The sequence below is a fragment of the Gymnoscopelus braueri genome (genome assembly GCF_963280865.1).
Source record: "Gymnoscopelus braueri genome assembly, chromosome: 3".
Taxonomy (NCBI): Eukaryota; Metazoa; Chordata; class Actinopteri; order Myctophiformes; family Myctophidae; genus Gymnoscopelus; species Gymnoscopelus braueri.
In genome coordinates this window covers 1,837,356-1,850,723 of record NC_137612.1, presented here as the reverse complement: position 1 = coordinate 1,850,723, position 13,368 = coordinate 1,837,356, and the positions used below count along the sequence as shown (strand labels likewise).

Genomic DNA, 13,368 nt, shown 5'->3' with positions numbered 1-13,368 from the left:
AATGTGCGTGCAAAGTTTCACCGCAAACGGGCGCTGCGTTCATGATTTGCGGCATTTTGTTCAAAACGGGCCAATCAGGGGGGAATATGAAAAATCTAACAGATCCGTCCTGATCACATGACTATAGAGATCATGCCTCCTGGTGGCGCTATAAAAGGCAGATGTGATAAATGCAGGGCAAACGTTTTTCTTTGGCCTCTAGGGAGTGCACATACAAAGTGTTACACAGATCGGTGAAGTTATAAACACGAATCAGCCTGTTACAGCGCCACCATGAGGCTGTTTTGAAAATGTGGCATTTCTTCCTCGGCCTAGTGGGAATATGCGTGCAAAATTTCATGGAAATCGCACGCTGTGTTCATGATTTGAGGCATTTTGTTCAAAACAGAGCACTCCTGCAAACTTTGGAAGGCAATCTTAGCCAATCAGAATGGCATTTGAAAAATCTGAAAGACTCATTTTGTTTAATGATTATTATAGATACTATGTACCGATTTGCGTGATGTTTGGACAAAATCTGTAGGAGTACTGTAAAACAAATGTGAAATGTGAAATTAGGGGCAGAGGTTCTGAATTTGCATCCAGGGAGTGTGTGTGCACAGTTTCGCTGCGATCAAGCCAACGGTGCCGGAGATTAGCTGTTCACAGACGGACGGACGGACAGGGTGCAAAACATACTCTCCCACCATGCCTTTCAGCCTGGCGGAGACAATAAACACTGCAACTTATGGCTTCAGCATCCAACATCATGAAACGTGACTTTTACTTCACTTGAAAGGATATGAATGTATCAAAATCTTAATAGCTATCTTCCTAAACATATTGAAAGGTTTTATGATGTACAAGGAGTCCGTGGCACTGAAGCGGAAGATTACTTTCCCTTTGTTGAGGACTATAAACGTCTGTGGGAGAGACAAGAAGAGAAGAGACACACAGAGACACAAAGACACCGTTAGAGACTATATAAACGTCTGTGAGAGAGAGAAGAGACACAGAGACACAGTTAAAGACTATAAACGTCTGTGGGAGAGAGAAGAAGAGAAGAGACACACAGAGACACAAAGACACCGTTAGAGACTCTAAACGTCTGTGAGAGAGAGAAGAGACACAGAGACACAGTTAAAGACTATAAACGTCTGTGAGAGAGAGAAGAGACACAGAGACACAGTTAGAGACTATATAAACGTCTGTGAGAGAGAGAAGAGACACAGAGACACAGTTAGAGACTATAAACGTCTGTGAGAGAGAGAAGAGACACAGAGACACAGTTAGAGACTCTAAACGTCTGTGTGAGAGAGAAGAAGAGAAGAGACACACACAGACACAAAGACACCGTTAGAGACTATAAACGTCTGTGTGAGAGAGAAGAAGAGAATAGACCCACAGAGACACAGTTAAACACAACGAGGATTATGTACATCTGTGGGAAAGACATATTAAAAGCCTAGAACTCATACAGTAGGTTACCAGTGAACTTTGGCCATTTTCCTTCCACACCTCCTGATGATGTGGGTCTGAATCCAGCACACACACACACACAACACCAATGGTTCTGATCATGTAGATTGTGGAAGTTAAACGGTGGATGTGTGGATAGGACTCTATATGAACACAGTTGTTCTATCAACAAAACGCATGGCGTTCTGTTTGTGTGACATGCATGATGCAAAGGTTTGGAAAGTGAAACTGTCCAAAGTCACTGGTCGCCTACTGTACTTGTGTCATACAACCGTATCCTCACCAGTGGTGGAAGAAGTACAATATAAAAATACTCCGTTACAAGTAAAAGGCCTGTGTTCAAAATGTTACTTGAGTAATAGTACAAAAGTATTGGCATCAAAAAATAGTACATAGTAAAAAAATCACACCCTGTGTGAAGTGGGCGGTGTCTTCCTAGCTAACCACAATACATTTATTGAAACACTCTTTATGATGGACAAAACCATAACTTAAAAAAAACAAATTTTTTGTTTTTTTTAAGTTATGGTTGCTTATATAGGGCTATGCACATGTGTCATGTGACACTGGCCAATCACAGTCCTGAATAGATTGTGATTGGCCAATCACAGCGCAGGATAATTGTACAAATTTCCAAACCTCACTTTTAGGGGCGGTTTCACTGCCCAAGATATTTGTACATTTTTCCAAATCTCACTTATAGGGGCGGTTTCACCGCCCAAAAAGTAAAAGTACTAAACTGTTTGAAAATAGCATATCTACAAGCTCACAACGAGACCCCCTAGGGGGTCCTCAGAGTAACTACAGGGGGTCCCCCAAATCTTTGTGCGATGGGGAACATTAGCCGAAAATAGCACATCGGCTAATGTCGTCAGATTGGCAAATCGGCTATTTTCTGAGAGTTGGTGTAGAGGGAAAAAGAGCAGACCAAGTACAGAGCCAATGGTCAAGTAGACTAAATATTGAAGGTTTTAAACGGTTAACTGTCTGAAAATATAGCATTAGCATGAATCCAACATATGAATAGAAAAGATAATGTACAGGTATGTCAAACAAGTCTATGAAACTATCTATGAAATCTATGAAGAAGTTTGATCTGCAACACATTTTGTTTACAATGTACTGGGGGGTCCCTGCTTCATCTCTCTCTCATCTATACAATATGTAGTGGGGGTCCCTGCTTCATCTCTCTCTCTCATCTATACAATATGTAGTGGGGGTCCCTGCTTCATCTCTCTCTCATCTATACAATATGTAGTGGGGGTCCCTGCTTCATCTCTCTCTCAGCACAGGGGTCCTTGGCCTGAAAAAGGTTGCAGACCCCTGGCCTAAAGTGATACTTTGTTGAGGATTGTAAGCGTCTGTTAGAGAGAATAAACGCACAAAGACACACTCATCATGTGTCTAAACGACCGTAGAGTCATCATCACACTGATGTCCAACCTCTTTCCAGTTGAACAGCGGTTATTTCCGGCTATCTACCAGGTTCTATGACAGTATAAGTATAAGTCATAAAGTATAAGTATCATAGTATGACAGTATGAGTATAAGTCATAAAGTATAAGTATCATAGTATGACAGTATGAGTATAAGTCATAAAGTATAAGTATCATAGTATGACAGTATGAGTATAAGTCATAAAGTATAAGTATCATAGTATGACAGTATGAGTATAAGTCATAAAGTATAAGTATCATAGTATGACAGTATGAGTATAAGTCATAAAGTATAAGTATCATAGTATGACAGTATGAGTATAAGTCAGCCATTAGTCACGTTTCAGTGTAAATTGCAGTCAGAGCACAAGCTGGTGGCGTAGCGGCATCATCACTACCGGCAGGAAGTTATGATGTGGTTTGACTGCATGTCCACTGGCATCTCACACACACACACACACACACACACACACACACACACACACACACACACACACACACACACACACACACACACACACACACACACACACACACACACACACACACACACACAGAAAATTGACCTAATGTATAGATACAGATAAGAGTTAAGAACGTTAACCCGTAATCTGGGCGTGTCATTATGGCGAAAATAGTGAGAATAGAAGATCTGCAAGCTCAACATCTGCTTGTAGATCTGCTATTTTCAGTGTTTTCCAAAAGACAGCCAAGTGCAGACCAGGGCTTACATGGTTAAAGATCAAAGGTTGAGAGTCAGAGTGGGAGGAGCAACAACGATCTACAAGCTCACAACAACGATCTACAAGCTCACAACAACGATGTGCAAGCTCACAACAACGATCTACAAGCTCACAACAACGATCTACAAGCTCAAAACAACGATCTACAAGCTCAAAACAACGATCTACAAGCTCACAACAACGATCTACAAGCTCAAAACAACGATCTACAAGCTCATAACAATGATCTACAAGCTCAAAACAACGATCTACAATCTCACAACAACAATGTACAAGCTCGAAACGATGTACAAGCGCACAACAACGATCTACAAGCTCACAACAACGATGTACAAGCTCACAACGATGTACAAGCTCACAACGATGTACAAGCTCACAACAACGATCTACAAGCTCACAACAATGATGTACAAGCTCACAACGATGTACAAGCTCACAACAACGATCTACAAGCTCACAACAACGATCATGCGCAACATGGACTCGAGACAAACGCAAGGTTTTTCTCAGAGGGAAGCACAGGAATACGGTGATTTTTCCACTGTTTTTCCTATCTCCTGGCACCACCGCATGGTCCCTGTTTTTCCAACGGGCACTGGAGGTCAACTACAAGGTTTTCCTCTGTGGGATCGGCGTGGAAACAGAGATTATTTTCTCCCTGAGTTTCCCATTTCCCCCAAAAGTCCATCCCCTCCCCTATCCCCCTCCCCCACTGCCCTGCTGCAAACACAAAGCCCCCACCCCACTCCCCCGATCACACCTCCACCTGCCCCACCCACCTTTGAAGCTACAGGGACAAAACAGCTTAAGGAACCTGACTTTTTCCAGACTGAACAGATGGACACGATTTTCTCCAAAAAAGGCCTACACATCATTCACCTAAATGTGAATAGCCTCAAAAACCCCACAAAGATGTCTGAACTAAGATCCATGTTTGGAAATGGCAAGGTAGGGGTTCTCTCTTTTTCAGAGACAAAACTGGATGACACAGTGGACGATTCTGAAATTGAGATTATAGGCTACAATGTCATTAGGAAAGACAGAACTCTTTGTGGAGGAGGGGTATGCATTTATGTGAGATCTGACATCATTTTCAATGTGTACCCAAAATTGGAGAACAACTCCACGGAATCGGTCTGGATAAAAATCACCTATCCTCACGCTAAACCCCTGATAATTGGCGCAATCTACAGGCCCCCAGGTCAAAATGAGTTTTATGATTTATTAGAGGAGCACATGGCAATCATTGGAAATTCGGAATTGATTTTGATTGGCGACTACAATACGGATGTACTCCGGAAAGACGCCGCCATATTTAAATCTTTCAAAAAATTCTGTGACATGCATAGCCTCACCCAAATGATAAAAAATGTCACAAGGGTAGGCCCCACTTCTCAGACCATCATTGACCTCATTTTGACATCAGACCAGTCGAGGATTCCTTTAAGTGGAGTCATTGAGTGCAGTCTAAGCGACCATAACATCATTTTCTGCACGCGTAAGCTTCACAGATCTGTAGTTGATTGTCATAGCACGATCAGCTGCAGAGCTGTGAAAACTTACTCATCAGAAGCTCTCACAACAGCTCTTGAGAAAGTGGATTGGTCAAATGTACTCGGTGGCTCCTCGGCTGAGGAGTCTTGGACTGGTTTCAAAACTGCTTTTGTGTCTGTTATTGATAGCCTAGCGCCCAAGAAGGTGGTGAGAGTCAGAGCCCGTACACAACCCTGGATGAATGGAGACATCCTAAATGCAATCAAACTCAGAAACAAAATGTACTCTGAGTTCAGGAAATGCAAAGATGTGCAACTACTTGAAAGATGCAGAAATCAACGAAATGTAGTAAACAAATTGGTCAAAACTGCCAAAAAGAATTTCTTAAATGAAAGTATTGAGGCAAACAAAAGCCACCCACAAAAGCTGTGGGAAGCGCTACAGAAATTGGGCTGCAACAACAAAATTCAAACCAAAGCTACAAACATCTGCATTATTTCAAGTGGCGTGCTCATTACAGACAAGCAAGCGGTAGCAAACTGTTTTAACAGCTTTTTTACCACCATTGCAACCCAGTTGGTAAGTAAACTTCCTCAGCATTCAGGTTTGTACGGCTCTGACCACATCCATGCTCACTATGTTAAACTAGGGGCTAAAAAAGACTCCTTTTCATTCAAACCAGTAAATGCTGATGATGTGCAGAAAAAACTACTCGCCCTCCAGCCAAACAAGGCCACCGGCCTTGACAATATCCCCACCAGATTCCTCAGAGACGCAGCTACTGCTATTGCCCCCATAGTAGCCCAAATCACAAACCTATCCATCAGCCAGTGTCACGTCCCACAGGATTTCAAGTTGGCAAGAGTAATCCCTCTGCATAAAAAAGGAAGCAAATTAGAACCTGGCAACTATAGGCCTGTTTCCATCCTTTGTTCCATCTCAAAGGTTGTAGAGCGATTAATTCAAGAACAAATCAACAGCTACCTCAGCGAGCATAAACTGTTGTTTGAATTCCAATCGGGCTTCAGAACCTCCCATTCCACTGACACATGCCTACTGTATCTGACCGACTACATCAAACGTGAGGTAGACGCGGGCAAATACTGCGGCATGGTCATGTTGGACCTCCAAAAAGCGTTCGACACTGTAAACCACTCAATTTTACTTGATAAGCTGAGGGCGATTGGTTTTGACTGCACATCACTAAACTGGATGAGATCTTACCTGGAGGGAAGAGAACAAGTGGTTGACATCAACGGAACCATGTCCTCATCCCTCCCGGTGAGCTGTGGGGTTCCTCAGGGCAGCATTCTAGGGCCGTTACTGTTTCTTCTATACATTAACGACATGAGTGCTGCCTGTAACTGCAAATTGTTCCTGTTCGCTGATGACTCGGCACTCCTGATCTCGGGAGAGGACAAGTTGCAAGTTGAGGAGGCGCTCAGCTCCGAACTCTCAAAAATCCGTACTTGGCTTACCGATAACAAACTGTCACTACACCTTGGGAAAACTGAATCCATTCTCTTTGGGACCAAACATTCCCTCAGACAGATGGATGTAAATGATTTCAAGGTCAAAGTCGATGACACAATTATCTCTAGCAAAGAAGAGATTACCTATTTGGGTTGTGTACTTGACAAATACCTGACAGGTGATAGCATGGCTACAAAGGTGGTCAAAAGAGTAAACCAGAGAACCAAATTTATGGGCAGAGTTTCCTCTTTTGTCAACCCTCAGGCCCTCAGGACCCTCTCTGGGGCCCTGATTCAACCACTTTTTGACTATGCTTGCACCTCCTGGTACTCCAACACCTCAGTGTCACTGAAGACTAAGCTTCAAACCTCCCAAAACAAACTGATTCGGCTACTCCTCGGATTGGGGCCCATGACCCACCTTTCTCCCACCCATTTTGCCAGCCTAGGCTGGCTCAGGGTGGAAGACAGGGTTAAACAACTAAAAATGGGACTGGCCTTCAAAATTGTAAATGCAAATTTGCCCGATATGCCCCCAATTCCCGCATATCTGAGTAAATACCTCCAAAAGGTTAGCGACACCCACAGTCACAATACCAGAGGGAGCGTTAACAACAATTTGGTACCACCCACCCATAAATCAAACATGGGCAAATTCTCCTTCTACAGCACTGCCACCCAGGATTGGAATAGTCTAACTCCATCCCTCAAAAAATGCAGTTCGCTGGGCTCATTTAAAAGAGCCTTAAAAAATCACCTTTCAGGAGGCCAAAGGTGGAGGTAGTACCATTTTCCCGTTAGACAGCAGACCCCCCCCCCCCTGTTCTTGTACATATTTTTTTTTTTTTTTTTTTTTTTTGTTGTTGTACATAGTGTTATATATTGTTTTTGGCTGTTTATTTTGTAATGATATTTGAACTGTGGTGCCACTATATATGCCTATGAATTAAATACCAAGGCCCTCATTGGAAACAAGTCCGCAAGGACTTTTATGAACGGACCTGTTAGACAAAGTATTTTAAATGTAACTGTGCTGTTTTACATTTTTTGCCTAATAAAATATTCAATCAATCAATCAATGTACAAGCTCACAACGATGTACAAGCTCACAACAACGATCTACAAGCTCACAACAATGATGTACAAGCTCACAACGATGTACAAGCTCACAACAACGATCTACAAGCTCACAACAACGATCTACAAGCTCACAACAACGATCTACAAGCTCACAACAACGATCTACAAGCTCACAACAACAATCTACAAGCTCACAACAACAATCTACAAGCTCACAACAACGATCTACAAGCTCACAACAACGATCTACAAGCTCAAAACAACGATCTACAAGCTCATAACAATGATCTACAAGCTCAAAACAACGATCTACAATCTCACAACAACAATGTACAAGCTCGAAACGATGTACAACGCACAACAACGATCTACAAGCTCACAACAACGATGTACAAGCTCACAACGATGTACAAGCTCACAACAACGATCTACAAGCTCACAACAATGATGTACAAGCTCAAAACGATGTACAAGCTCACAACAACGATCTACAAGCTCACAACAACGATGTACAAGCTCACAACGATGTACAAGCTCACAACAACGATCTACAAGCTCACAACAATGATGTACAAGCTCACAACGATGTACAAGCTCACAACAACGATCTACAAGCTCACAACAACGATGTACAAGCTCACAACAACGATGTACAAGCTCACAACAACGATATACAAGCTCACAACAACGATGTACAAGCTCACAACAACGATATACAAGCTCACAACAAAGATGTACAAGCTCACAACAACGATGTACAAGCTCACAACAACGATCTACAAGCTCACAACGACGATCTACAAGCTCACAACAACGATATACAAGCTCACAACAACGATGTACAAGCTCACAACAACGATGTACAAGCTCACAACAACGATCTACAAGCTCACAACAACGGTGTACAAGCTCACAACAACGATCTACAAGCTCACAACGATGTACAAGCTCACAACGATATACAAGCTCACAACAACGATCTACAAGCTCACAACGATGTACAAGCTCAAAACGATATACAAGCTCACAACAACGATGTACAAGCTCACAACAACGATGAACAAGCTCACAACAATATACAAGCTCACAACAACGATCTACAAGCTCATAACGATGTACAAGCTCACAACGATATACAAGCTCACAACAACGATGTACAAGCTCACAACAACGATGTACAAGCTCACAACAACGATGTACAAGCTCACAACAACGATGTACAAGCTCACAACGATATACAAGCTCACAACAACGATCTACAAGCTCACAACAACGATCTACAAGCTCACAACGATGTACAAGCTCACAACAACGATCTACAAGCTCACAACAATGATCTACAAGCTCACAACAACAATATACAAGCTCACAACAATGTAAAAGCTCATAACAACGATGTACAAGCTCACAACACTATGTGACACTGTACACTATTTGCACAATATTTATCTGTGGAACCGAGTCACACTAAATGTAATGCCTACGATTCCAAGTGCTTGTCAGGGGGGGGGGGTCCCCAGTTCAAATATGATTATTTTGGGGGTCGGGCCTGAACAGTTTGGGAACAGTTAGTAAAATATCACTTATTTGACAACATAACCCATGTGGCTGCATGGCCAGTTGAAAGCATTTTCTTCTTTTTTTGCGTAGTTAGCAAACCTATAGTACATACACAGACAGACAGACAGACAGACAGACAGACAGACAGACAGACAGACAGACAGACAGACAGACAGACAGACAGACAGACAGACAGACAGACAGACAGACAGAGAGGGGAAGCTCTAAATGGCTCTCTTCCTCTCTCTTCCTCCTTGAGCTTAAAGCTCTTACTGGAAGAGAAGAGTTCCTGCAGGCGCTGTCATCGATCAGAGCTTTAAGATCTGCTGACTGCAGCTTCTCATCAAGCAGCCACGCCCCCAGAAACAGCACCGTGTGTCTGTTAGGGCCTCTCTACTGTCTACTGTGTGTGTGTGTGTGTGTGTGTGTGTGTGTGTGTGTGTGTGTGTGTGTGTGTGTGTGTGTGTGTGTGTGTGTGTGTGTGTGTGTGTGTGTGTGTGTGTGTGTGTGTCTGTTAGGGTCCAAGTGGGGCTGGGCCTTTCTACCGTCTACTCTGTGTGTGTGTGTGTGTGTGTGTGTGTGTGTGTGTGTGTGTGTGTGTGTGTGTGTGTGTGTGTGTGTGTGTGTGTGTGTGTGTGTGTGTGTGTGTGTGCGTGTGCGTGTGCGTGCACTGGTGGAAAAAGTACTCAGTACTATCAATACTACAATGTAGAAATACTCTGTTACAAGTAAAAGTCCGGAATTAAAAAATTACTTGAGTAAAAGTACAAAGGTATTAATCAAAAGGTGCTTAAAGGAGCATTTCACCCCTGGAAGAAACTGCAATCACTCAATGGTAATAGTATTTGTAGTAGATAACAGTAGCACAATTAAAAATTTGCACCCTATGGCCAGAAAAATAATGAAATCTGTGTGTTTGACTAGGGTTTGACTGGACTGCTGCATTACTACAATGACCATAATGCTTTGGTGCACTGCACCTCCTTGTGGGGAGGGGAGGTTCCATGTGGGTGTGGTCTCCAACAATAACATCCAAACAGCATGCCAGTGTTGCCATGTCTGCTTATTATAAGCGGCTTCTTTCTAAAATGTAGTTGATATTTGGGCTCGTTTCCAAATGTTTTGATTGTTGTTTAAACCAGTGGTTCTCAAACATGTTTGTGTATTTTTCCACAGACCCCCATCTGAAATTATAATTTGTGCCAGGGAGCCCCTAACAAATATGTGTCAAAAATATTCCACATTTTCCCCTTATATGTTTGTATTTGTATGTTTTGTATGTTCGGTTTCTTTGTTTGTTAGTAAGTGCTAGTCTTTTCTTTTTTGTGTATGTTTGTTTTCATGTTCTGAAAAATCCAATAAAAAGTAAATGGCAAAAAAAACAAAAAAATCCACATTTTGCACTTTTTCCCCCTCAAGATTTTTTTGTAAATAGCAGATCTACAAGCTCACAATGGGTCACGAAGCGTTGTGAGCTTGTAGATCGGCAAATTTCAAATATATAATATCCCATGTCTAGGTAAAGTGCTCTTGGCCTAGTTATCTTCTTTTGGGCTTGTTTTCATAGACCTGGCTGCTTATTTCTCTCACAATATCTGGCAATACTGGCTGTACCTCGCACACGTTCATCTAGTTACATATATGTCCAAGGATTCGTTAGTGATGTCATATCACTGACACATCCTTGGTATCTTTATGCAGTTCTACTTCCGTGTCGCATAGTATTGACATCACTGTCGAATCCTTGGTATTATGATCCTAGCCTTTCTATATATATATATATATATATATATATATATATATATATATATATATAGCTCTGGTCCATAGCGTTATAGGCCTATTATATATCAAAATATTTTTTTTTCTTCACAATTATAAAAAAAAGTGATCTAAATTCCATTAAAAATACATTAAATAAAACTTAAGGAGTAGTGAAAATAGTAGATCTACAAGCTCACACTCTCGTTTCCCCTTTAATTGTTGTGGCCTAGAGCTGCTGTAGGTGCGTACGTACGTGCGTGCGTACGTGCGTGTGCGTTGTGCAGTGCAATCAATTCAAATAATAATTAAATAAAATACAAGAATGATCACAAGGTCACAACACAAGGTCACATCTAGATCGATAGATCCGTTACTTCTGAAACGTTTAGAAAGAAATTCAACTCATCTTAGAAATGAAAGTCTTTGAAATTCTAAAAAAAAACGTAAAAAAGAATCCCAACTGCCAAAATAGAAACGTCAAGTTCAAAGTGACTCCAGACTGTGATGGGAAAAGAGAAGATGCTTTTTTTTTTGTTTTATACAACCATGCCAGTGAGCATAACACACACACACACACACACACACACACACACACACACACACACACACACACACACACACACACACACACACACACACACACACACACACACACACACACACACACAGAGGGAAACACTGGGATGGAGGAACAGGGAGGAGAAACAACCAGAACGCTCCTGAGAGACGAGAGGTGTCCTGAAATCTAATTAGATTAAAAATAGTGTCCGCAGTCTGGGGGCGAACGACAAGCATCCTCTGCATCAGAAGTCTCTCTCTCTCTCTCTCTCTCTCTCTCTCTCTCTCTCTCTCTCTCTCTCTCTCTCTCTCTCTCTCTCTCTCTCTCTCTCTCTCTCTCTCTCTCTCTCTCTCTCTCTCTCTCTCTCTCTCTCTCATCATCTGCAACACCTAGAATCTCCCCTGTCTGTTACTGGGTCCCGGACCCCCACCTGAAAAGACGTTCTGCCAGGGACCCCCATTGCTATAGAGTGTTTGTTCAGTAACAGTGTTAAATAGCTCTATATTGTGATAGTAATCATTACTATAGAGTGTTTGTTCAGTAACAGTGTTAAATAGTTCTATATTGTGATAGTAATCATTACTATAGAGTGTTTGTTCAGTAACAGTGTTAAATAGCTCTATATTGTGATAGTAATCATTACTATAGAGTGTTTGTTCAGTAACAGTGTTAAATAGTTCTATATTGTGATAGTAATCATTACTATAGAGTGTTTGTTCAGTAACAGTGTTAAATAGCTCTATATTGTGATAGTAATCATTGCTATAGAGTGTTTGTTCAGTAACAGTGTTAAATAGCTCTATATTGTGATAGTAATCATTACTATAGAGTGTTTGTTCAGTAACAGTGTTAAATAGCTCCATATTGTGATAGTAATCATAGAGTGTTTGTTCAGTAACAGTGTTAAATAGCTCTATATTGTGATAGTATAGTAATCATAGAGTGTTTGTTCAGTAACAGTGTTAAATAGATCTATATTGTGATAGTAATCATTGCTATAGAGTGTTTGTTCAGTAACAGTGTTAAATAGCTCTATATTGTGATAGTAATCATTGCTATAGAGTGTTTGTTCAGTAACAGTGTTAAATAGCTCTATATTGTGATAGTAATTATTGTTATAGAGTGTTTGTTCAGTAAAAAGTGGTCACCCCCATCTCGGCAGCTTTTAGTAAACAGAGAAAACAATCTATACTAATGATTACTATCACAATATAGAGCGTTTTTGTGAGGAATATCTTCCAGAGAAAAAAGAGATCTGTTCCAACAGAGATTTTTCAAGTTGTGATGATTCCTGGCTCTGTGGGGGGTATTTATATGCAAATATCCCAGCCAATGGCATTGTAAGACTAAACAATAGGACCCAATGAGGATTTAGAGGTGAAAAAATAACAGAAAAACAAATTATTTAAACTCCTTTCTTTATAAAATATAATTGTTGCTCTAAAGCATCGCTGGGTCTTAGAGGGTTCACTGTTACTGAACAAACACTCTAGTAATGATTACTATCACAACATAGAGCTATTTAACACCTAGTTTAACCAAAGAGTCACCTTAATTCATCCATTTGTTTATTTTCAGAGTTAAATAACGCTATTCTTTGAGACACACATACAGTTATTTCGGGGAGTGACTGAATCAGCCATTCTTTCACCAGGTGAAACAACACAGCTTTCACCATTGGAATTACATTACGGAACGCACACATTGTTACATTTAGTGGGTTTATTTCGTCATAGTGGTGAAGTATTGTAGTGCAGGTCATTGCAAGAACCAGCAATCTTGTGAAAAAAGAAAACGGGACC

At 41.2% G+C, this 13,368-nt stretch overlaps 1 protein-coding gene across 3 annotated transcripts in view; it reads right to left on the bottom strand.

Annotated features, from left to right (window-relative positions):
* The window catches only part of LOC308082817 (sodium channel protein type 8 subunit alpha-like), a gene marked incomplete at both ends in the record, with an annotated part of 120,421 nt that overhangs the window by 87,201 nt on the left and 19,852 nt on the right, over positions 1 to 13,368 (bottom strand). For all 3 annotated transcript variants that reach the window (XM_080424842.1, XM_080424841.1, XM_080424840.1), the window contains one exon: positions 772 to 902. In XM_080424842.1, the coding sequence (XP_080280968.1) occupies positions 772 to 902 (131 nt within the window). The remainder of the gene's footprint in view (positions 1 to 771; positions 903 to 13,368) is intronic.